The 25806-nt window shown below is 45.7% G+C and overlaps 7 protein-coding genes across 7 annotated transcripts; 2 read left to right on the top strand and 5 right to left on the bottom strand.

Annotated features, from left to right (window-relative positions):
* Nucleotides 1–259: 259 nt before the first annotated feature.
* On the bottom strand, nt 260–1526 carry BDV59DRAFT_169179 (SDR family oxidoreductase). Its single transcript, XM_073688202.1, has 2 exons — nt 1276–1526; nt 260–1198 (listed from the first exon to the last, which is right to left on the bottom strand). The coding sequence occupies exons 1-2, from the start codon at nt 1519–1521 to the stop codon at nt 392–394; spliced, it is 1053 nt and encodes a 350-aa protein (XP_073551607.1). The 5' UTR covers nt 1522–1526; the 3' UTR covers nt 260–391.
* Nucleotides 1527–4789: 3263 nt separating this feature from the next.
* BDV59DRAFT_190785 (Zn(II)2Cys6 transcription factor domain-containing protein) lies at nt 4790–6667 on the top strand (the record flags this gene model as incomplete). Its single annotated transcript, XM_073691802.1, has 5 exons — nt 4790–4894; nt 4961–5217; nt 5350–5677; nt 5736–5870; nt 5924–6667. The coding sequence occupies 5 exons, from the start codon at nt 4790–4792 to the stop codon at nt 6665–6667; spliced, it is 1569 nt and encodes a 522-aa protein (XP_073551606.1).
* A 470-nt stretch (nt 6668–7137) lies between these two features.
* Nucleotides 7138–8742, bottom strand: BDV59DRAFT_209385 (uncharacterized protein; the record flags this gene model as incomplete). Its single annotated transcript, XM_073695383.1, has 4 exons — nt 8440–8742; nt 8207–8389; nt 7383–8057; nt 7138–7281 (listed from the first exon to the last, which is right to left on the bottom strand). The coding sequence occupies exons 1-4, from the start codon at nt 8512–8514 to the stop codon at nt 7138–7140; spliced, it is 1077 nt and encodes a 358-aa protein (XP_073551605.1). The 5' UTR covers nt 8515–8742.
* A 721-nt stretch (nt 8743–9463) lies between these two features.
* Nucleotides 9464–10849, bottom strand: BDV59DRAFT_198300 (uncharacterized protein; the record flags this gene model as incomplete). Its single annotated transcript, XM_073693134.1, has 1 exon — nt 9464–10849. The coding sequence occupies one exon, from the start codon at nt 10847–10849 to the stop codon at nt 9464–9466; it is 1386 nt and encodes a 461-aa protein (XP_073551604.1).
* A 1399-nt stretch (nt 10850–12248) lies between these two features.
* On the bottom strand, nt 12249–13392 carry BDV59DRAFT_169174 (uncharacterized protein). Its single transcript, XM_073688201.1, has 2 exons — nt 12955–13392; nt 12249–12896 (listed from the first exon to the last, which is right to left on the bottom strand). The coding sequence occupies exon 2, from the start codon at nt 12676–12678 to the stop codon at nt 12328–12330; it is 351 nt and encodes a 116-aa protein (XP_073551603.1). The 5' UTR covers nt 12679–12896; nt 12955–13392; the 3' UTR covers nt 12249–12327.
* A 515-nt stretch (nt 13393–13907) lies between these two features.
* Nucleotides 13908–15497, bottom strand: BDV59DRAFT_169172 (uncharacterized protein). Its single transcript, XM_073688200.1, has one exon. It carries the CDS (start codon nt 15479–15481, stop codon nt 14027–14029), a length of 1455 nt encoding a protein of 484 aa, XP_073551602.1. The 5' UTR covers nt 15482–15497; the 3' UTR covers nt 13908–14026.
* Nucleotides 15498–18456: 2959 nt separating this feature from the next.
* On the top strand, nt 18457–24234 carry BDV59DRAFT_198299 (uncharacterized protein; the record flags this gene model as incomplete). The annotated part of the gene is made up of 10 exons (XM_073693132.1): nt 18457–19551; nt 19626–19833; nt 19893–19961; nt 20018–20053; nt 20110–20376; nt 20437–21824; nt 22974–23299; nt 23362–23513; nt 23584–23739; nt 23795–24234. The coding sequence occupies 10 exons, from the start codon at nt 18457–18459 to the stop codon at nt 24232–24234; spliced, it is 4137 nt and encodes a 1378-aa protein (XP_073551601.1).
* Between the last annotated feature and the right edge of the window lie 1572 nt (nt 24235–25806).

The raw sequence follows: 25806 nt of genomic DNA, 5'->3' as shown, positions 1-25806 counted from the left end.
GAAATGAAGTATCTAAACTTATCATTGAACCCAAGCTACTCAGTAATCACGTCCCTATTCTTTACAAGCGGTAATATTTAGCCTACTAATATCTCTGTTCTTGACCCTGCGTAGATTACAAGTTATCCAGCAAGCAGACAAGTAATATTGATGGAATAGATATTGAGCAGCAAGCCCACAAAAGGTTATGGATATCTCCAGGCAATCACATATCTGGCAGTAATTCGATATCGTATATAAATACTATTAGAAACATGAGCCATGACCTAGTTCCAACCTTGTGAAAATTGTCTGTAGGTTCTACGGCCATGAAGAGCAGTAGAAATTACAAATGCTCGCACAACCTCATATAAGACGATGGCGGCCCTAATTCGAGTGGCACAGACACATCTCAGGCAGTTGTTTCTTCGCCTGCTTTGGTCTCTTCAAGTTGGAGCAGGCTGTTTGCTGTGTCCACGACAGTTTCAGCCAGAGTTCGATAGGTCATGCCAAGCTCCCGCCTGGATTTCACATTTGAAACCTGGTAGGTCTGTGGTCCTGTCGACCCGGGATTTCCAACTGGTACCTGCCCGCGAACTTGCATAACCTCGCTTCGAAGAATGTCCACAACTTGTTGATAAGTATAATTGCCATTCACCACCAAGTAACGCTGACCGGCGGCCTGGGGGGCCTCGAGAGCAAGTAAATGAATCTTAGCAACGTCTCGGACGTCAACGAACACACATGATATGGGGGTTCCCTCGGGTACTGTGGCACATGATCCGTTCATAAGGCGGTAGAAATCAACAATGCTAGTGTTCAGGTTTGATGAGTCACGTACACAATGGATAATAGGCCCATATGTGAGTGGCGGACAGATAGTGACTAAGTCAAAGGTCGGCTTCAGTTGATCCATAAACTCCCAGGCTGCCTGTTCAGCCAAGGTCTTGCTGGCTAAATACAGCTTCAGAGGTTCCGCCGTGGAGAGTGCATCTGCATCAACAGGGTGCCAGTCTGTCTCCGTGTAGATATAGCCCGGCCGGATCCCTTTATCCAAGTCTAACATAGCTGCAAAAGAAGAGGTTATGACAACACGTTTTATCCCAGGGTTACAGCGATAGATGGAGTCAAGAAGAGATGTTGTCCCCTTAGTAGCGGGGTCCAAAATATCCTCCACGCTGCCTGGAGCAAAGTGAAATGGGGATGCTGTGTGAATGACCTATAGAAGCTGGTAAGTTCATGGTGTGGAATGGCTTATATGCTACACGAAGGGAAGCAAATAATTAGATCTCATACACTATCAACCTCGCGAACGGCATTATCAAATGCGCCCTCTAGGGTCATGTTTGGCACCGTACATACTGATAGCCTGTCCGTATATTTTGCATGACTGCTGAAAATCTGATGGGAGGCCACCTGGGAGCGCACTGTTGCCCGAACAAGATACCCGCTTTCTAGCAGAGCGGCTGTAATATGCGAGCCGATAAAACCAGTTGCTCCAGTAACGAGAACAATCTTCCCATTAGGGGGAGTGCGACTCATCGAAGCTGTCATGTTGTAATTCTCTTACGTTTGTTGTAGTTGATATCGATAGATATGAGTTTCAGAAAAAGAACAAATATAGTGGAATATAATAAGAGGTATAATATACAAATGTGGTGAAAAAAGATGATGAAGACAAGCTGGCATATTTAAAGGAAACGGCCACTACTTCTAAGCACGGTCTGAGAGGATGAGAATGAGAGAATATCACGAAGTGAGCATGAGCGATGCCTTTTAGAGCTCCATACAGATGCACCATGTATCTGATGTCATGAGACGGAGGACCTAGACATGCAAGCTTCCGAGTCTGTATATCAAAGGGCACGTCTGTTGTTGTTAACCAGGACTTTTTATAGCAAGTCGCATAACATAGGGTAATATTAATAACCACTCGTACATGTAAATCTAAGGCGGTCCCCGACATTACGAAATCGCTGATAATTAAACAATATCGCAAGCATTGGACTTAGCTTGGAGTACATTGCTAAACTGCTCGACCAGGATTCCGAAATAATATTAATGGCCAAATGTGTGATGAAACAGAAATCCGCATAAATCCCTCGTAGACAACACAAAGCAGCCCCCTAAAAATGGCAATGCTGACGACTAATGGGGCTGGCCAATTGAAGGACAAGGCGCAAACGTAGCCCCACAATAGTGGGTCCCTAAGCCTACGCAAGACACTTCGAATTATACAATAGGCGCGAGAAGCACTAGTTCTACGGAATATATTACGCGTGATTCTTCGGTTGGGGGCTCCAAGACTAACCGCGGGCTTTGCCCGGATATAGTCGTGCACAGCGCCATATAGTATACATCTACAAAGAGATATCTTTTAAAGAGATGAGGACGTAAGAAAGTAAAAAGCATGTACATGCTCCAGATAACTCTTCCGCTATGATATAACGCACATTGAAACCAGGTTCAATGACAGCTAGGCATCAGCATACAAACTGCCTGTTTGTCACATTAAAATAACATACTTAATCCATTTGTAATGTATGTCCCATTAAAGGGAGGTCATTGCGACATTTGAACATCTGTGGTGCCATTTAAAATATAGGTGCTAATGCATGCTTTCCATGCAAAATATTTAACAAGCCAAGTCAGCTGGAGGATAAAATGTGACGTGAGGGAATAACACTAAATTAGTCGAGAGTATGATATCTCATTCACCGACCTGTCTTGTTAGTTCTCTGTAGATGCATAGATTCTGGAGACGGTGCGTTACTATAAAGGCTAGGGGGTTATGCGACATTCTATTTTCGAGGGAGAATATTGCGTGTCGAATTGATCCTCAATCTCTGATGTCCCAAACCTGGAATGCTGCAGAGGAGACATCGAGAGCATGCATGAGGGGCTCATTTATTCAGATACTGGGCCCAAGGGATCTTTAACATAAGACCATCCAAATCAGACACAAAACCATAATATGATATATGAATATAGACAGTAGCGGTTGATGAAAATATTCCACAGAGTTACTCTAAGGTATATTGATGGTCAAATTTTATCTCTTTCCTTCTGGCGACACGACTGGCCATCGAATTCTTGGGATCTTTATCCGAAATTATGGAAGGCAGACGATATATTAACCTCTGACGCCAATTACAATGCGATTGCGGGTTACAGAGCATGCGTAAAGTGATCGCCGTCCTAGCTGTCACATAAGTGAAAATGACAGGTACCCACCACCTGATATAAGAATGGATAGGAACATCTGAAGTAGTGACCCATATAACGGTTACTATCCAGTATCACCAGGAGCTATTGGCATTCAGGTCATCTATTAACCCCGAAACACCGAAATAATTATGCTTCACGACCACCCCCAGGGAGCAAATGTGCTTGGTGGAGATCGCAGTAGGGATAATTGTACTCAATTACAAAATAAGCCTATATTTGAACGTAAGGACGTAGCGTACATCTCGAATCGGAAAGCGTGTTGGTCAACATAAATATGCCGCACAGTGCGACGGGAGGCTTTACCCGTTTAAGGGTATGATGATATATCTAGTCTTATGGCTCAGACACCCTTCACCGGGAATTAGAGGCATTACCAACTACTTCGAACAGAGGCTAAGACAGCTATTATTGGTACACCCAGTATCGGTCAGTCACTGAATAATGTAACGTCTCCAGGAGGTCGTCTAGGTGTAGGACATGTGGTGGCCTCGGAGAAGCAGTCGAAGATCTTGAAGTCACATATTCGAGCATCTATACCTTTCCAGCTGTATAGCACTCCCTGACGTACGAGGCTTCTAGGATTTCAACTTATCAACAGATATAGGAGATTGATAATTTAGATATAGCTCCTACGTTAAACGAAAAAGAATGGAAAGATACTCCGAGGGACATCAATGTTTTGTCTCGGCCCAAATTGTCTGAGACACAAGGTCGATGGTGACCAGTTTTAGGTCTTGTCTGATCAAGGATCTGATCGGTTATTGAATCATTCCAGGGTCCCTAATCGTGTTCGGTTCTCAATAAGATTAGGCTCGCGGGTAGTACGTGCAAGCTTCACACACTAAGATGGCCACCATCGACCCTTGTCACCGGACCGGGATTATTCGTACACTAAGAAACCCCAAGTCTTTATCTACTTGTCCTCAATTTCCTCGTTTATTTCCAGCACTTCAATCTTCTCTATCGCCCTTTATTGTAGCAGCCATGAAAGATTGCAGATTCTGTCTACACCGGTCCTTCGGCCGTGTGAGTAATTTTCCAGTGAACCCTACTCCGTATTACATGTGGCTCTACATAGACACCGAGTGGTGTCTTGAACACTTAAAGCCTCCGACGCCCTATAATCGTCATTGGCCAAACGATTGTTATGAGTAAATTAGAATGATCTATGACTGCTTGATTAATTATTTTCTTTTGATTTGTTATATTGTATCGTTCTATTCCTCCTTTCTTTTTGTAACATCCAGCGTAGTATGTTTTGAGAACTCCATAGATTCTCATGGGATACTTGGGAAGTAAAGCGGGGTGCGAATGCGGGGCTCCTGCTCCGTAGCCGTCTCTTTAGCTCAGCAGCCCCACCAAAGAGACGGGCTATGTGACCTGTAAGCTGTCGGCTTTGCATCATCGTCACCGCCACTTTGTCTCGGCGAAAGATCGATTGATAAGAAGGGGTTGACACTTAATCTCTGAACCTAGCTATTTTACGCTTTCACCATATGTAATAAGCTGGCCAAGCTCTCCCTTGCCCATTCCACGATATACCTTGTCTAGCCAGACCTATCCCTGCATTTCCCAGTCATTTATGGAATTGACAAGACGAGAGACTCAACCAGGGCCTGTCAAGCGCGCAAAACGGAAACAGCGCCCACAATATTCATGTTCAAGCTGTTCTCGACGGAAAGTGAAAGTACGTGAAACTGACTATATTTATTCGTACCTAGAGTATTCGAATGATTGTAACGGGTGCTTCCAGTGTGATCGAGTCAAACCCTGCCACGCCTGCTGTATGCGAGGTACACCTTCAGAATGTGACTATCCGACTGGTGAAAAGGATCGACATTATGTCGAGCAATCTGCTGTCATCGCATCCCTACGTAGATCTTGCGATTCCCTAAAGCAGCAATTAAACAAGACTCAGAATGCTGCAACAGCAGGTTTATTGTCGTCAGCGACCACCGCATCTTTTCCCTTCCCTGGGTTATCCAATGACCGCCACAGCAGTGTCACTTCGTCAGGGATGACCCAAAGTTTTTCGGAACAGATATGTATATTTCGCTAGACCCTGTGCACAGGTGGTGCAGAGCTGACTCGAAAACTTGCGAAAGATCGTCAGAGATGGGGAGCACAACACACAATATCAAGGCCAATGAGTCCGAGCAAAGCATTTTCCGAAATTTTTATCCAGCGTTTTATCGATGACTTTAGCTTACAGACTGCTACCAATAATGTGGGATTCGTTGCTTTTCGACGAGGGGCTGAAATGCGAGCTTTCTCTCCGTTCCTCTGTCGGGCTTTTGATGCAGCATCTTTGATATTCATTGGCCGTCGTGAAGGCAACTACTCCATTGACGCCTGTGGTCAGAGGAAGTATGTAAAAGTATTGAAAGAGCTGCAAGATTCACTCAATAGCCCCGAGCAGAGGACATCATCGGAGACACTAATTGTCGTGGTACTATTCACGGTTATCGAAGTAGGTGAAATTATATGGCTACTATTCCGATTACTAAGTATTCACTGTTTATCACCAGGCGTACAAAGGGAGCTCGAAGGATGCTATGTTGCGTCACCAACTTGGGGCATTGCAGCTCCTGCAAACACGTACGCCTTATCGACATCGGTACGGTATTGGCAGGTCTCTGTTCGTTGACTTGCGACTCTATTGGGTCAGTCCCTCCACAGTACAAGAGTATCTCACTTGCACTGAGAATTGTTACAGGTCTCAGCGGCTGTTGTCATCCGAATGCCTACATTCCTTGCTTCCAGCGAGTGGCGCACTGTTCCCTGGCCTGCCGATGGCCCACCCAAAGATATTCTTCATCAACTATTGGACATCATGGTAGAGATACCGGGATATCTTTATGAGGTCGATAGAATGATGGAGCTCTTACATGCTAGTTCCGTATCCTCTTCGACCCTTATGGCTTCCCAGACAACATTGTCTGAAAGGGCGTGTGAACTAGACAGAAGACTGCTCCGATGGAAATCTGTCTGTGCAGATACATATCCTTTAGGTTCATGGTGGGAGGAAAAAGCATATTCCAACAAAGACCGTGGCAATAACTTTCCCGTATTTCAGTGCAAGGATCTTACTACAATGAGCGTTATAACACCAAGCCAACTCGTCTACCCCGACGTTTTCCTATTGACATCAATGCTATATTACTGGGCTGCTCGGTTGGTCTTGTCGCAGCAAGATCCTAGCCTTGTCGAGGTGATCGGGGTCCAGGAACGTTACATTATAGCATGTAACATTTGTCGAAGTCTGGAGAGTTACATACAGACGGTACCGGGTGGTTTATTATCTCGGCTTATGTTTATTCTCCGAGTCGTCTATGATACCTTTCCAGAAGGTACCATAGAAAAACAATACGTTTCACAGGTGTTTTCCTATATCACGAATGAGTATCGGTCAACTATATTCGCACGCCAGTGCTCAGAACTTGCCGTGAACAGCAAATAAATAGACAGATTGAAAATATTCCGACCCGAGCGGAGACAATCAATCCATTGCCTATCATATTATGGGTAATTTTTAGCTTAAAATAAGGAATTGTCAACCGAAAAGACCAGTAATTACTGCCAAGGCTCAACTAGCCATACAAAATCGCGGTGTGATCCAGCCTCCGCACCTCAGATAGTCACACCGCCAGCCCAGGTATCAGGTCGGAATAGAGGTTGGAATCCAGGGTATAAATATGGCCATTAAAGTGGTAGATTTAGATGAATTCAAGTCCCTGCTACCTGCTACAGTCCAGAATATAGTGGAAATTACATAATATTACCGACAGCCGCATTTCCCACACCTTGTTTATGTTACCATTCACTGAAACTCAGGATATTTATCTATCTATATTCTTCTCTTCCCCCTTCATGATGGTGGTGCGTGCACGACCATTAATTTCATGGACAGACATAGCATTTATATAAAACCTAAACTCTCATCGCAAATTGCTTCAGGTAGAGGTAGTCTGCCATGTTGTCATCGACCGTTTTGCGGATAAGACGCGCGGCTTCTGCGCCATACTTTTCGCACCATTCATCATCGAACTGTTGTTCAGACTTGGGAGCTCGTTTCTGTATTGAAGTGCGTTAAAACGTGTGGAGGTTATATTTAACGATGTTCCAACAAGTGGTAAACGTGTACGTAGGGATAAAATGCGGCAGCATAAACTAACCTGTGTTCTCTGTTTTAGGCCATCTGAGTGAAGCGCATCATCGTGGAACCCACGCCATTTCTCAAACGCTTCGTTTGCCACCGCATGGTCCTCTTCCCTGTCCCACTGCAGCATCTCCGGGTTATACTTGAGACCAACGCTATTACAAAAAGCTTCAATTATCGCCGCAGGCGCATCAAGCAGGTCATCTGCATCGATGACGCAGATATCGTGACCCTTGTGCCCTGAATCAAGCTTTGGTCCTAATTCTAGGTCGGGTCGTGTTGCCACCCTCGGCCCGACGAGACCTTCCCTCCGGAGATAGTCAAAATGTCGCCGCAGCTCATCATACCCAGCTTCGAGGGGATCATAGTAGAATTTTGTAATCTCGTACAACGGCGGAATTGTACAGCGATAGTATGATGGGACACTGTAGTGTGGATCACGGATGAGGAAGGTGAAATGGAACATCTCCTGTATCTCCCGTGGCATTACAGTTGGATTTCCAGGCTCTGCGGGCGTTTGGAAAGGATAGGGCTCCTTGGGAATCCCATTGGTTGTATTGGTCCCTGCTTGGTTTGACATGCTATCGAGCATGCAATCATCAGAGGTTTGTAAAGATGGGGCAATGCTAGCGGGCTTCTTGTCAGGAGGAAACAGGTAGTAGTCAATGTCCTTGATGAAGACTCTTTTTCCCTGTTCAAAAGGTAAGCATCTCCCAAATTAATGCTCTTCAGTTCTCGAGAATGGTTCAACAAACGGCCATTCTCTGATATGGGCAGTAACGAAGGAACAAAACACCAGAAAATAAAATGAGATGCACGGGAAGGGCAAGAGAGTCGGACCTGGGAAGCTTCTCGCTTAATCCTATTCCACACAGTTCTATAAGTTGACTTGCTGAACCCACTATCCAAACGGGTTTGTTCATCATTTGCAAACCGACTGGAGAGTCGCTCAGGGCCATAGTAGAATGCATCACCGAATGGCTCATGGATACACTGTATAGTATCATGCTGAGTCATGAAGACCTGGGACATGTTAATTCAAACGATCTGTATCTTCTGGTGACCATTCATACCCGTTCAAACGCCGTTGAGCAGGCACGAGGATGGGCAGCTACAAAGATTGGTTTCTCCGACATTTTTGTCTTCATATCTGCCTGGAGCAATAAGGCACTGTTGTGAGGATGGGCTATGTCATCAAATAATGTGGTCGCATTCAACCAACCCGGTGAGCAGTACCCAGCTTTCAAAAATGGCAAATGATAAATAGAAATTCGTAGAATCTGATTGACTCTTATATGCTATGGAAGTTACCGGTGTCACGGAAGAAACGAACAGCTGGACTCCACCACAGCATTAGCGACTGCAGCCTCTCAATCTAGGGTGGATATGATCTAAATCCCTCTCTAGACGATCTCACGGCTCAGTTACCCTGCGTTAGTCCCTTATGACGTCATTAGCACGGTCGGGTGAATCCTGCCAGGTGGAGAAGTACCAGAAGTCAGCTTCCGGTGCAACGAAATGTGGTCCGTAGAACGTCAGTTTTCTGCGAGAGATGCGTTGGGTATAAGTACAAGTACAGAAAGTCCCATTTGCTCGGAGTCACGTCCGTCTGTCGGTTAATTTGCGGAGTAAGATTCCAAAATTTGACTTTGAGAGCTTGGACAATATATTTTAGTTATGGCCTACGGGTTTCAAGCCTATTAAGTGGTTCAATTTCTAAATAGAAAGCTTTGGGGTTGTTTATTTCTACTATTCCAAGAATTGCCTCGGGTAATTAAAATGGCCTGAATCTCTCTAGTCGGCTCTAGTCTAATCACCTAAAGTTTAATTTTTCATTTTATCTTCCCTTTTGACCCAGGCGTCTTGGTACACAATATCAGTGGGTGATTCTGCGGAGATCGCAATATATGCCGCCAGTTTTGGCTTAGTTCGTGAAACCGTGCAAATCCCCGGATAAGCGGAATGCCAACGCCATTGCGGAGCGTTATCCGGGGTGGTGTTAAGCCTCGGTCATTCCATTCTACGCTTACTCTACCAACGGATCGCAGATTTATTTCGAAGGCTGTATAAGCTGCGCTGAAACGGATATCTTTTGGTTTACACAATTTCGATGAAAACCCGGCCATAACGAGACAATCGAAATTGCCCATCATCGGTGCCTTGAAGGATGATCGAGACAGTCTGTCCAGGCTTTGCATCTGTCGGTAGTGTGACAGTTGCGTCGTGTTCATCTCGCTTATTTACTCTCACGCTGCCTGGGTATGTACCTTCCTCGAAGTATTGCCACCAGGAAGTGGTAACCGTGTCGCCATCCGGATCGTGAACCATACTGGCCAACGTCACGGTTTCACCAGGATGCCCCTCTACCATACTGCCGTTCAGTATCTTAACCGATGGGGCATGGTTTCCGCCGTTGTACTTAGGCATGACAGTCCACTGAATGCGCGCGGCAAAATCGTTCTGGGCGGCCTCCACCCAGCGGCTCGTGGTGTAATTTCCCACTTCCGTGCCAGTCTCGTTCTTCTCGCTGTCAACCATTACCCACAGATTTGGATAGGCGGTATGCTGCTTGGCCCGACCGCCCCAGCTCCCTAGGTTTGGGTGAGCTGGCTCTTGGATCCCTGTAGACAACAAAGGATTGAAAGCCACGTTGTCGCCTTCAGAGAGGAAGTCGTACGGACAGAGCGGCTTACACCAGCCAGATGTCGCTTTGGCTGGACTCCCGAAAATATCTTCGGGGTCGCCCAGCATGTGCTGGCCATCGAGCCAGGAGCGATAGAGCTTACCGTACGGCCCTATCTCAATGAACTCCTTAATCCAGCTACCACTGAAATACTCGAGATTGTCGGGGACGCCACGAACATTACCCTGACCCCGATTGCAGTTGTAGCCCCAAGTCGAGTAGCCTGCCGACAGTTGCACCACTTGTATATGCGGCCACTTTAAAGCGATGTAGTTCGCGTACGTGTCGTCCTGGAAGCCACTGGCCATAATTACTGCTTTGCGTGCGATGGTTGACTTAATCTGCATCCATTGCCGCGAGCCGGATAGACGCTCCTCCGCTGATTTAAGTGCACGGGCTATCGTGTTGGTGCCGCCCCAGGCCTGCAAGTAGAGCGGCCGAGGGTCATCATCCAGCAGCAGCGATAGGATCAGATCAGAGCCCTCCGTATCATGATCCATCTCACTTTCGAAATCGATGTTTCCAACCTTGACGGTGGAAAGTAGCTCCGCCGCTGTCGGATAGGAGGGGTCATGCTGACGTAGATTCCGGAAGACATGTGCGTATGCCTTGAGGATAATGTCCTGGATGGTCTGTGTTCCTGTCCATCGCAAACTTGTGCCATTTCCGTTTCCAGCCCAATGGTAGCGACTTGAAGAATAGATGATACCCTGCGTATCAAGATCATTTGTGTAGAGGATGTATCGGATCATCGAGGCTAGGTCATCCTGCTCCATGTCAGTCGTAACTATGGTGCGCATCTTGGTAGACTGGCTAATAAGATGCCCAGCGACGGCGGGAAGGGTGATGGCCAGTAGACTAAGGCCGAAAAGGCTGCATACTAGAGGATGCATTTCAAATGTTTTGGCTAATCTGAAAGGCTTGTAGGGGTAGTTCCCGGGCTCCAACTTCAGGTGGCTTTCTCGAAGATGCTCGACGAGCTGCAATTATAAATAGCCTGCAGATACTATAGTAGTGGTGTTTATGGCTTTCTTTCCGATGACATTATGCATGCCACTGGTAGAGGAGTCCGCAGCTGTATGCAAATCAGGAAGTTTTACGCACTCATATGTGCTGGAAATAGTAAGGCTAAACTGCACGGTCATGTGCGGGGAAGCAGGTTAACAGAACAAACACGGACTTGTTGCACGACGAGTACTTCCTTTACAGATAAGACCAATCAGGTATCGGCTCAGTGACAGGCCTGCAACTATTCTGTGTCATTCGAGTGGCCCTTAAAATTTCGTCCTGACAATTGACCGAGGTATTGGTGCTATTTTTCAAGATAGTGTCTCCTATGTAGGGCGGTTACACATTCCTCATTAGCATCGCTAGCACCTTCTGCATTGGTCGTGCTATAGGTAGTTATGGTGCAGGCCACAATGCGGGAAAAGGCACTAGATATTCTGTTCGCGTGACTAGTAATATGGGTGCTCACATTTACAGAGATGCGTAATTTCGACAGTATCTCCAACGAGCACGAAGTTGATCGTCAAGACATGTCTGAAATCCTAATGTATCCTTGCAAAGTGGCACAATGTCTGAATTATTCAGATTTTACTTTAGTGGATAAAATATTAGTTTGCCACTTTTCTCTTGGACTTGAATGCACAGCAGTCTATAAATACCAAATATAAACCGTCAAAAAATAAAACGTTAACTTAAATAGCGACCGAACGCAATATATAACCATCTAGAAGCATAGCAAGTCAAGTACATAATTATTTATAAGCCGTTATTCCCCTGATGAAGCTTTGCCCAGTATGCATGGCTTGCGAAATGCTCGATAGTAATGATGGGCTCTCAAGTGCGCGAGTAAATAGGAAGTACATTGTACCACTGACCGCCATTGTTCCCGCGAGGGCGGAAAGGAGGCCTAAGTATGATAATATCTCAAATACCTGGCCTCTTGAAAATGTAAGTCTTTATCTGGCCATCGCGGGTTGTCCTTTCGAGAGCTGGTATACATTTAAAGTCGAAGTTAATTTCCTTCCCTAGACCATCTTTTGGATCCATCAAGTGTCTCCACATCATCTTACGACGTGACTGTCATGGAATCATTGTCATTAACATCATGTTGTATATCACCTGATAGCCAAACGATTGAGCTAAACCTACCGCAATAAGGTATCTCTCAAGGAATTGGATCTTTGGGATTATATTCGCCTCCATCCTCACCGAAAAGCAATATCCCCACAAAAGAACACGATACATCGGGCTTGTCTGCGGGATATGGAGTTCATCGGAAAGTTGGTCTCCGTTCAACAAGCGTATCAGTGCATCCATATACTCTTTCGATGCGTACATCGGGGGTGTATTCTCCATCCCTATCGCAGTATTTCCTGCAAATGTTCTTCCAATATTGATGGGAGCAAATTCGTTGTTTGATGACTGAGATAGATACCTGGAGGGGAAGCCCCAACCAAATTACCGTGCCTCTGAATGTGTTGATGGTGGCGAACGAGTCGAGGTCGTTGATGGGAAGACCATATTTTTGAACATCAAAATAACTAGGATCCTGTTCCACAAGGCCCATAATATTGCGGCGCACGAATTGAATGCAGTAGACGGACTCTGACTGATGCAACATGGTCCTCCCTCCAGGTTTTCATGCCTTCAGCGAAGCTGTTGACCGTATGTTGAACTGTTTCGAGCAATCGACGACGAACAACATTCGCACCAAATCCACCAGTGCGTGCTAATGTTTCACCAACACGGATAGCAGCCCTAAAATCTCACCTTAACGTTCGTCATAAATGGGACCAAATAGGAGTATGGGATGCATAATGTATACGTACATTCCTCCAAGTAAGCTTTCGAATGAAAGCTGCATGCGAATGAATTTAGTTTTTTATCATAATTATAGACAGATGGACTACATATCACGTTTGTTATTGGAACAAGATACCGCCAAAAGAAATCTTGTCCACGTTGATCTGCTCCCAGTCGACCCAATAGGGAATCGTATTGATCTGCGTCCAGAGCTTTTTCGTCCTAGGGTGACACTCATGATTGTCTTTCAATAAGAGATATCGGTCTTTTTTTTGAAGTACTGTCTAGTGCAGGTAATTGATCCAATATTTCATTGCAGTCACCGGCGAGAGAATCGCAAATCCGAATCCATGACTCAAGTTCGCTGGTTGGACGATGCTTGGGTGTCCATTCGAAGCTATAGTCCCAATAGTGGCACTCAGTTCGATGGCCTTTTCGATTGGTAGCTGCAACAATGGCTACTTATTACCGGCAGTTCAAAGTATGGAGATCGTAACATGGATGTAATCATTATTTATATTATTCTTTCTGTGACCAGAAATAAGCCATCTCTAGTAATTCTCGTGCATCATCATGATCCATTTTAATTCCTAACCCCGCGGCCCGAGGTCTGTATAAATTTGTTTTTCCTTCCGTGTCAACGTATTTATGCGGTCGAGGTGAGCATTGGGCATCCCGATACAATACACTGCCCATACGTAGGTTAATCGGCGCGTTGCTAAGATGAGTCGATAGATGATCTAGAACCTATACCATGTATTTGCAAATACGTGGTTATACAAATATAATCCTAACGGGAGGAGTATAGTATTCGACTTCATGCAGAAGGGATCTCGGGACCGTCCTCGGGCCGAATATAGCATCGTGAGCTGTCAGGGACAAAGATTCTCATGTCGAACAAAGAACCCGTACACTACAGGCACAGTTGTCCATATGTTGCATCGGCCTTTATGAAGCACATATAGAATGATATTTCTCCGGCCAAGACCTAGAAAAATGTTGAAGCAGGTGCCTTAGGCGTCTACCTCGCTTAGAGAGGCAGTATGTGTGAATTTCCTGCTTTCCTTCGTTTCTCTTCCTGTCTTCTTCTTTCCTGTTCGCTCCATAAGAGCCCCTAGGCCATCAAAATTATCAAAATCAATCACGATTCCTAGGCCTTCATCACTTCAAGAGAAAACAAACTCGACAATATCCCCAAACTCATGGGACCAATGGTCCTCACACTCAGCTTCCGGCTTGCCACGGTGCTCCACCTCGATATTATAGTGAAGTATATTAAATTTAATACCGACTTCCTCACATGCTCGCCTGAGATTGTTCGCCAAGTCATGGATATCTTTTGATGCATCTTGCCAAAAGCCTTCGATATCAATAACTCGCAAGTGCGTGAATTTGTCCTTTTCACGGACCAGCTTTTCCAGTTCCCTCAGGCCTATTGAGAAGGGGTACTGAAAGTCTGACACATAAAGGTGCTCTAGAGAGGCAGGAAGAGTGTCGACCAAGGAAATGAAGGTCGGTAAATCATAGACGAACTCAAAGCCGTCTGTGTTATAGTCGAAAATTCTGTCTAAATCCAGATGTAGCAGGTCGCGTAATCGCAGGTGCAGAGTTCTTAGCTTCGTATACTCCGTCAGGGTACCGAACCAACCCAGTTGATATTCCGTCTCTGGATATGACAAATCAATGCATAGATATTCCAGACTATCTTTAGTCGAGATAAGAGATTGACCATAGTCCCCAATAAAAAGAGGACGAAAATTCATATTATAATTCCAATATGGAAGATATTCACATCCGTCTCGTGTTAGGCAGGTGAATGATTTCAAGTTTCTGCAGGCGGAGATAAGAGGCATGAAGCCATTATGTGTACTTACCTCCACCAGATGGATATGTTCGATAGGCGATGACTTTATGGGAATGAGATTAGCGAACCCGACTTTATCCTGACCCCACAGGTCAGTGATCAACACGCCTTTGAATTTGCGCATGGATTGTAGTCGGAAAAAAGGCGCAATTTTATACAATTGAAATTCGAACCCGGAGTTGAATGGCACCTGTATGGTTGCTTCGGTAAGACATGGAAACCCATTATTCAGGGAAATGAACGCCAATAATCGTTCAGAGATATCGGTGTGCCCTCCCCATTCCATCTCCAGTGATGTAATATTAGGCACGCAATTGAGTAGCATTGACAGCCAGATGTCTTGACCAAGATAACTACATTCCTCTCCAGGAATAGCTGTAGCTACAGCCATCCATGCTTTGGATTCAACGTCTGATGGCGTAAGACTGTCTATCAAGTCTGAAACTGACTGGTTGAAGGACCGCTGCGTAGGATGAGAGGTGGATAGATGAGACTTGCAAGGTGGGTCTTTTGATTTCGCAAGCGATATACTAGTAACTCTCTTTGCAAGGTCTGGGGCTTCTAGAAGAATCTCCACAAGCCGTCGGAGAGATTTCTCACAGAAGTAATGCACATTTATTGATGTGTATGCCTCTTGGAGAATGGGTTCTCTTAGTCTGAATCGACGGCAGCAGCTTGCAAGGTGGAGGCGATCCGAGGAGTAAGGAAGATATCTTGTAATCTTTATTAGAAGTTCACCGGGGAGGTTTTGAATCATGATGGGAAGACTCGTGAGACTAGCGGTAGTTAGAAGAGACTGACTGCGGGGAAGGGAGGCGAATTTATAGCCTGTGCACTACTACCATAGAAAATACTAATTTGTGGGGTTGCCACCACTTAGTACTAGGGGTTGAACTACTTCGCGCTATAACCATGATAGTATCGGCTATAAACTTCCAGGGGCACCATATTCAGACTGTCAATTCTTCCATACTTTTCCTAAAACGGCATCTCGCCGGCACCATGGCTGTCTGGCTAATGCAGGAGCAATAAGCCACTGCTCTAGCAATTACAAGAGAAGTTCACATATGTGAATCTACGTAGCTTAGTCATGACCAACTCGCTAAATGAATGTTACATCGTCTCATATAGTTTAATTAGGTACCAGTCACTAGACCGGATAAACAAGAGAAATACCTGGGGCCTGGATCTGAGGACTATATACAACCATCCCAGACACATCGGTGTCCAATCGCTCATTCCAGCATGTCCCTGATAGGGGAGGATAATTAATGACTCGTAATTGTGTCCAGAGAGTAATGTTATTTCCCCAAGACGGATTATCCTGGGCACGCATACCCTTGACCCAGAGAAGACGGGAGTTTTCCCCCTTATAGTCAGCGCACAGCACTGGAAATTGATAGTTAGTTCTCCTTGATATTTTTTATATCGACCGCGGAAAATCCCATATCTCTTCTAAACTCATAGGCCATTATCTAGCTATATCGCCGTCGCAGCCAGCATGAAATTCTTCAGCCTTATTCTATTTTCATTTCTTCTGTCTTCTGTGGCGGCATACGGCCCCAAGGCCGCTTGGGAAAAGTGAGTGGCACGATTTCGTCGAGTCTGAGAAGAGAGATCTGATCAACAATGTTCGACCTTTTAGAGTTCTGTATTACAGCACATATCTTCTAGAGGAGCAGGCCTTTGGAGACGATAGCAGCAAATACACTGTGGGGGTTGGATGTTCTGGATCTCGGCCTGGAAAGCGCTGCACATTCGTTGAGTTCACAGAATATATATGGAAAACCAACGACGTAAAGAACAAAGATGGAACCATCTCCAAGGCGCCCAGACCTGATCCCCTCCCACGAAATTTCCCAGGATCAGGCGACCTCAAGACATGGCTGAACGCAAATCCGGTCACAATAACACAACGACTGATACAAACCAAATATGTGACGAACGTGGATGGCGAAAAGGTGAACGGGGAGTCAAACTACTACAAATCACTCGAAAAGATTGGCCGGGACTTCCGTCGAGCACTCAATGCAGCTCCCAAGGTTGAAACAGCCACTCAGAAGCTCGTTGAAAGGGCTAATTTAGCTGTACGTACCGTGGAGCAGCTGAGAGTAAAAGATATGGACTCTTTCAAGGTTGGAAAGGGAAACGCAAACGTCGGAGCCCTGGCCAAAACCCTGAGAGTGAAGTACGGGGATCCCACTTTCGACATAGTTCGGAAAGATTCACCTGAACGAGTGATTAATGAACGAGATCCCTGGAAACAATTGGATTATCGCAGGACAATATCGAAATACAAAGACCAGCATCCGGATATCCAGAGAACATTGGATGCTGCCATAAGGACATGGGAGGAGAAGCAGATAAATGTTAACCATATGAATGCTGCAAATGCTGCTACCAACGCTAAACTTGCGATGGGATGTACGCGATCCTAATTGGGTGATATTATGGTCAATAGGTTACCTCATGTATGGGAGATGTGGGGAAGAACGGGGTGGAAAATGTACATTCAGAGTTGGTATGACCAGTAAGTATTATGAGAATCGATGTTGGGTTTTCGGGTCGAGCGGCTGCTTTTAGGCAGTAATGAGACAGGGAAGTTATTATTTGCCACTCTCTAGCGCTAAGCGGAGGGGTTCTAATATACCCATTAGTAGTTAGCTTGTATCCTCGGTACTCTTTCATTTTCCTTTTTTGTTTTAGATTAGTACATTCTTCTATGAGCCAGCTACTGCAGTGGAATTCCAAGACTCATTGATGGCCAGCCAGGGTCTATAGGCTAATTATGCAGGGACATGGGAAATTAAATTCCGACCGTTCATTTATCTCAGGAATCCGAGATATCCTAGACGCGAGATTCTCGCCTTGTCGCTTCTAGATGATGCAGTGTATATAAGGAGAGAATCTACCCAGCGAAGCCAGTCTTCCGTTTTGACCACTCCCTGAGAGTCAAACCCACTCTTTGAATTGTTAAACTACAGACTCTATGCTCGCTCATTTTGTTATTTCATTTTGTCTGAACTTCATACCTTGATATTACACTCTTTGCCTCCGAAGGAAACAGACCAACCGCACTACCTCGTGCTTGGACGGAAACAAGGCTTTGGCACTACATTCCAGTCACGAGCCCAGAAGATGCATTTCCTTGTTTCATTCTATCTGGCCGCATTAGCGGTCCTCTACGTGCCGACATCCCAGGCTTTAAGAAAACCAATCCCAGTACCGAAGCCATGCCCAAGCACTTGCTCGGATACCCCAGAAGCTTGGGACATGTACTCGTCAATCGACCGTCTCCGTACATGCGATGAGCCAATTTTATTGAAATTCAACATCCACACGTTTCAGGAAATGCCTGTCTTCAAAGCATGTACAGCGGGAAACGCGACAAAAGTTGCAAACGCCCTGGTTGCTGGAAGCACTCCTATTACACTGGATCCGAACAATCAAACTGTAGTGGAACTCATCAAAAGCACTTTAGAGTTTGATGACGATACAAACAATGAGTGTAATTCAGCACCCAAGTTACAGACCACACTAGAAGTGGTAGTATCGGGGTCGGAGCGCACATTACCCAGGGAGACTGTCGTTGGTATCCTAGAAGAATTGCAGTCTTATGCTATAAGGCGGACAGGCTGCACAACTGGAACCATGTTTGGATATTATCGCGGAGTAACAGTAGGTTTCTTCGTTGGTGCCGCTGTGACACATTCTGATACTGTCTCTACGGTCATGGGGAAACTTCACGACTATATCGACACTCATGAAGTGGAGGCTAGCATGTCACTTCAACGTTGCAACGGAAGCTCAAACTCCGACTATACCATTGGAGTGGCAATCGACAGCTCCGGCACATTCGACTATGTACAGAACTCCGTCAAAGCGTGGTACACCGGTTCCTGTCAAGTAGCCATTGACCACACTGAAGTCATCGAAGGCGTCACTATCCGCGAACTTTCCCTCAAGGAAGAGAGGCATCAGAGGCTTTCTACACGGGCCGACGTCACTCCAAAGCCAAATGCCGATGGGACCTGCGCTTCCTATATAGTTCGGGAAGGCGACATATGCGCTACCATTGCTGCTGCTTATTCCATCAATGTGAGCACCATCGAAGAGAATAACAAGGGTACTACATGGGGTTGGAATGGTTGTAGCCATATGACTATTGGTTTGAAAATATGCTTGAGTGATGGGAACCCTCCGATGCCAGCACCGGTTTCGAACGCCGTATGTGGACCAACGGTAGTAGGCTCGGAACCTCCTTCAGACAATGAGGACCTGGCAGATTTGAATCCCTGTCCTTTGAATGCTTGCTGTAACGTCTGGGGGCAGTGTGGTATTACGACTGAATTTTGTGTGAAGGAGATCGGTCCTACCGGTAACCCAGGGACTTCGCCTGTCGGTAAAAACGGCTGTGTGCAAAACTGTGGAACTGATGTTGTCAACAACGACGAAGGAGTTACCAAGTTTAATCGCCTCGGCTACTACGAGTCCTGGAATTTCGATCGTCCGTGTTTGAATCTTCGTGCCGAAAACGCCGACACAGAAGCTGCATATACCCACATGCACTGGGCCTTTGGTCTTATCAACGAGGACTGGTCCATCAGTGTTAATGATACATTCAAACAGTGGGATGACTTCAAGACACTGAGTATCAAGCGCATCATATCACTTGGTGGATGGGGATACTCGACTGAACCCGCGACATACGACAAGCTGCGCATAGGTATGACGGCAGCAAATAGAAATACATTTGCCACCAATATCGTGAATTTTGTCAACGAACATGGACTAGATGGGATAGATATTGACTGGGAATATCCTGGGGTGAGTCTTCCGCTTTTAATCTACCGCGGCGGTGGGAAAAGGCATGGATTAGAACCTAACATGAAGACTTCCAGGCTCCTGACCTTCCAGATATCCCACCTGGTCTCCCGACGGACGGTCCAAACTATCTGTCTTTTTTGAAAGTCCTGCGAAACAAATTGCCCAGTGGCAAAACCTTGTCAATCGCTGCACCGGCCTCCTACTGGTATCTGCAGTCGTTTCCGATTGACCAGATGGCAGATGTGCTCGATTACATTGTGTATATGACTTATGATTTGCACGGTAAGTATAATCATAAGCTTTCATGCATCACAATGCAGAATTGCTAATCATTGGTGTAGGTCAGTGGGATTACGCTAACCAATGGGCATCCGAAGGCTGTCCAGCCGGCAACTGTGTCCGCAGTCATGGTCGGTATTCTCCATGGTACTGTCTGATAGAACAAGGCTGATATCGCTTAATGCAGTAAACTTAACTGAAACGATGTACACACTGGGGATGAGTATGTTGTAACACCCTTATACATTGCACTGAGACAGCACTGATTGTTTTCAACAGTCACGAAAGCCGGTGTGCCTAGTAACAAGATTTATGTTGGTGTATCTAGCTACGGGAGATCATTCAAAATGGAGGACCCGAACTGTGCTCAACGGTTTGACTGCACCTACGTAGGTCCGAAGTCCGGTGCCGAGCCGGGATCGTGTACAGGGACTGCTGGCTACCTGGCAAATGCAGAGATTGAAAGTATCCTGGACGACACGGAGTGGGAACACCTTGTGTATTTTCAAGACGAAGAATCCGATTCAGATTTCGTGATGTGGGGAAGTAAGAGTACATCTTTGTCACTTATGTAATACGTGTGTACTAACAGCTCTCTTTGGACAGATGGCAACTGGGTCGGCTACATGAGCAAGGATCGCAAGAACGAACGAAGAGACAGATACTTCAGTCTCAACTTTGCGGGAACAGTCGACTGGGCTGTGGATCTACAGGAGTTTACCAATGATGACTTTTACGGGGCATACGGCAATGAAGAAGGTCTTCCAGACGCAGAACCTCTCCCTAATTGCGATGGTGGCGGGTACAGTACTTTGGAGGCTCTAGACAAGGACCTTGCCAATGTCCCTTCAAACTGTCAGTTTCAGTATACCCTGCAGACGCTGGGAACCCTCCTGAAGACGGCGATGACCAATTACTCCGACATTATGGCAGATGGATACGATAGAAAGTTTGATACCTATGCCGAGGCTGTCGCTGATAGTGCGCCTTTTCAAGTCAGCAACTTCACTAACAATAATGGCGACAAATACTTCCAGTGCACTATCACAGAGCCTAGGGCCTGCTGTTCTGTATGTTCAAAGTACTTCGAATCTTGTCAGTATTGTGACGAGGCCGACGAATGTGAGATTCCAATTGGTCATGGTCAACACTATGTTGTCTTACGGTATGCCAACTACTCCGAGCCATGCCCGCCGGACATGTCTCTGCGTGGTGGCACGGGAGACTATTCCCAGTCGGTTTACTGGAAGCTGAAGGCGTCCAAGGCTCAGGCCTTCTGGGCGGACCTCTTTGATTCCACAGGGATTGAACAAATCAACATTGCCTGGAAAGACCACTTCAACCAGACTAACTGCAATGGTATGAATGAAGTGGAATGCCATGGTAGTCTTTGGGACTACAACTTTCCAACTCCCATAAACTATGATAAGGACGACGTGGATGATCCCAAGGACGTTGTACAAAAGGCCCTGAGCAAAATAAATGGCATTCCGGACCAAATCAGCACTATCTTATCAGACTTAGAGGGTCACAATGTGGTCACTAATCTGGATGAAATCATTGATTCCATATCTTTGCCCATCTTTATGGTGATGGAGGCGGTGGAAAGCATGGGAGAGGTTGCCGAGATAGCAGAGAAGATCGAGGAAGAGAAGCGCAAGCAAATCCTCTATTTCTTCCTTGGAGCCATTCTATTCCTCGTTCCTGTGGCTGGTGAGGTCCTTGGGGCTTTTACGAGTTTGGCTACAATTGGGCGGATTGTGGCCCTTGCCGGTGTTGCCGGCAACACTGCTTTTGACGTCTACAGTGTTGTGAAAGACAGTGATAACTCCCCCTTGGCTATCATGAGCATCATTCTAGCGCCACTGGCACTCCTAGATGTCAGTGCAGTCACAAACGCTGCAAGAATTAGACGCTCTATGAGCCCCGATGAAATGGTCAAGCTGGGCGCGAAGTTGAACGGGAGAATGAATGTGATTGAGAGGGTCGTTGGAGTTTGTAGGGTATAATAATTACTACTTCTTCGAGAGCCAAGTCGTTGACTTGGCTTTGAGCTTATCAATATGAGCAGTATACTAGGCCCTGATACGTAGGGCAAAAGTTCATTCTTAGGATACACCCTCGCTCAACGTACTAGATCAATGCAGAGATTCAAAAGTTCCTTGGTAGTAGGATGTGCAAATTCAGTCCTGTCCATGGTTCTTCTGGTGGCGATGGATCGACCTGAATCAACATTAGTCCATATCATTCAACACTAACCCTGAAGCGAGGTTACATTCTGTTTCAGACGCTTGGAAGCATATACCTTTTTAGTACATAATCTCCGCTAACTATAATGGGTCCTACTTTTGGCTAACTTGTGGCGTCGGTTCCTTTTTCCCGGACGGCGTTAACTACCCACTAGCAACATATCGATCGGTGGCAACGATAAACATACTCTTTCTTAGCTTGCACCGAAGGATACCCCTTACGCGCCACACACTGGTAGCGGTGTCAGTGGATTTGAGACTAGGAATGTGCTTCAACACAATATATTTGGCCAAGACGGAGATGCTCCCAATTTGTCTTGACAACAGATCTAGACTTCACGAAGGGAGAAAGCAATAAGACACACCTCATATAGTACAAGTAACCGATAGGTTCGGAAACCAACAATGCTAGTGGAGAATATACCGCATATACAAGTAAACATTTGGCCTCTTAAGGAAACCAATGTATGATCAAGAGGGAAAGGCCGATTTAAAGGTCGTATAAAAGCGACGTTAAGCCTATCCATCCTGGAGGTTACAATCTACTCCTAAATTCCTTCACCTCTTTCGAATTGCACTGTCAGTCAGTGAGACTGGAATGATGCACTTTCGGTCTCTCGTTTTCTTTTCCTCTCTTTTCGGGCTGGGAAGCCCCGCTGTCGTTGAAAAGAGATTTACCAGTGATGTCTCCGCGACAGGCCCCGTTGACCCAAATGCCGCGAGTGATTGCTCATATTGGGTCAACTCCATTATTTCTGGGGATACTTGCCAGAGCGTTGCCGGATATTTTGGCATCTCTGTTGGAGACATTGTGTCATGGGTAAGGCATATTTTCCACATCGTATAATCTCTAAATGCGTACTATGTAAAGCAACTAATATAGAATTTATGCAGAATCCCTTATTGTCTGCCACAGATTGTATCTTGAACTCGGGCTGGAGTTACTGTGTTGAGGCTGCTCCTGTTAAGACCACCACCAAGAAGACCACCACGACTACTACCACAGCTATCTCGTCTACCACTCGTAGTACCACTCAAATTCCAACTAGTACTACCTCCAAGACGACAACTACGACTGCACCTGCTGGTCCTTCACCCACTCAAGCCGGTTTGATTTCAACCTGTAACGCCTTCTATTTTGTTGAAAGTGGTGACTACTGTCAAGGTATTCAGGCTTCGTTCGGCAACTTCACATTGTCGCAATTCTACAGCTGGAATCCGTAAGTAGCTTACACTTGTACACAATATCTGCTACAGAGCAGTAGCTAATGAGAATGCACAGTTCGGTTGGCAATGATTGCTCTGGCCTTCAGGCCGGCTACTATGTGTGTGTTGGAGTCGCAACTTCCACAGTACCAACGACTACGACTCCCACGGCCGCTTCCACCGCCTCAGCACCAAACACTCCTAGGCAAACTGGCATTATTTCTACTTGTGGGCGCATTTTTCATGACGATCGCGGATACACAGGAGCACCAAAAGGCTGACTGACTCTTACGTGCAGGCAGCAAGTACCATCTGGTCGTTGATGGTGATACGTGCGACATTATTGCGGCCAAGTACGGAATCACTTCCAGCAATTTTTATGCCTGGAACCCTGCTACTGGCTCCTCATGCAACTCCCTCTGGCTTGGGTACTACGTCTGTGTCGGAGTCCCCGGTATATTTCCCTTTTCCAAATGCCGTCTACCGAAAAAATCTGATCTTCACTTCAGGTACGACAACAACCAAGACAACTACAACTACAAAGACAACAACTACTGCAACTGGTCCCTCGCCAACCCAAGCCGGAATCACCACCGACTGCACCACTTATTACAAGGCCCAGTCCGGTGACAGCTGTTGGTTGATAGTCAACGAGAAGTACACCTACTTGACTTCAGCACAGTTTATATCCTGGAACCCTGCTGTAGGAAGCTCATGTGCAAACCTTCAGGTGGGATACTACTACTGTATTGCAACGAAGAATGTTTCTCCTATGCCAAACACAATCAGTACTTGCAAGAAATATCATTTGGTGGCTAGCGGCGACAGTTGTTGGGCCATCCAGCAGAAGTATGGAATCACCGCGGCGAATTTCAACAAGTGGAACCCCTATGTTGGCTCTAGCTGTACCTCTCTCTGGCTTGGATACTACGTGTGTATTGGGGTTTGAGGTAAGGAACGAGAACTCTATGATTTACCGAAACTATCAAAAGGGATTTATTTATCTTGCTAGTTGTGCATATTCATTATGATACAGAAAGAACTTGCCGCCGGCATCAAAGAAAGGAAGAAGGAAAGCCATAGTATAAAAGAGTAAATCACTATATTCATGCCAGTAGACATTATCCGCCTAGGCTTAGAACTCTACATATAGACCCTAATCCAGAGTGGTTGATGGGACGCTATAGCATCCCATATAGGGCTGCGATCTGATTGGCCGCCGATCGGCTAGGGTTTGAGTGCAGACCATATTCTCAGGCCGGATTTCCGAGTAGGGTCCCTGGCCGCCCCCCGCGGGCGGAGAGGCCGAAACTTAGCCAGTTGGTTACGCGGCCACAATTATATTTCTAACTTTCCCGGGCGTGATATCTACGATTTTAGCAAGTAGTACTAGTTTAAAGTTAATCAGTCTACCCAGGGAGAAATTTAATAGGGTACAGTCTGAGAAAGAATATAATATATCTTACTATTCCGTACCGCCTTAGCCCTCTATAAAGAAAGACAAGAAAGAGAGATACCAATAGTTCTTTATATCTATTTCTAAATAAATCGATACTATACTTCGATTACAGTATATTATTCGATTAGATTAGTATAGCAGAAAAGCTCTTTGAAAAAATCTCCCGGCTAAAGATTATAATTTACTATTAGTACCAGTACGGGGTCTGGCCGGCTAAGATCGAGTACTATCTTAAGTAGTAGTATTAGCTCGTCTATTAGGCCAGAGTTCCGATTATCGAGATAGTTTGGTAGTAACTAGAGATTGTAGCTAGCTACTAGGCGGTCTAGATCCCCTATATACTCGATAAGCTATTTTCTATTATCTTATGCCGCTCGCACGGTATACTCTATCAGTAGAATCCGGCCCGATACTACTATATCGCGGTTAGTATAGAATCCATACAAAAGTACTGGCGAATAGCTTATTAGTAGTCCTACTATTCCGAATATAGGCGGGCGATATAATCCTAACAAACCGTATAGGCGGCTAAGCTTGAACGATCGTACAAGCAAGTCTTATATTAGTAGCTCTTTCTATTCCGCGTTAGCTCGTACTATATATATATATACGCTTCCTATATGGCCGCCAGTCCCTATTACCGCCGCCCGACTATACGCGGTAAGCTATCGACGCCGTACTATAGGCGTAAAAGTAGGCCGAGATAGCACGGGCTATCGTTTCTATGGACGTAGCTAACCCGTATAACGCGAACCTATAGCTCTGGTATCAAACCCTGGGATCTTCCTAAGCTGTGTTATTGCTAGCGTAAGTGTTTGAGCTTATATAAATAGAATCTACTGTTCCGAAGACAGGCGATACTTATCCTGAGAGCACCGTAGCTCTTACGAACTATGGAACTCTGGGAGTTCGGGATAGCTGCAGAAGAATTCTAACTAATTCGATTTGACTTTAGATGTTCCTCGCTGATTACTTAGATCTCTAGGAGGAACGCATAGAAATCTAAGGAAGGAATAAGTAGAAAGTGAGAGATAAGTCAGAAGAATAGAATACACCTTCTTT

Source organism: Aspergillus ambiguus, assembly GCF_047715705.1.
Source record: "Aspergillus ambiguus strain CBS 117.58 unplaced genomic scaffold BDV59scaffold_3, whole genome shotgun sequence".
NCBI lineage: Eukaryota > Fungi > Ascomycota > Eurotiomycetes > Eurotiales > Aspergillaceae > Aspergillus > Aspergillus ambiguus.
This window is presented reverse-complemented; position numbering and strand designations above follow the sequence as displayed.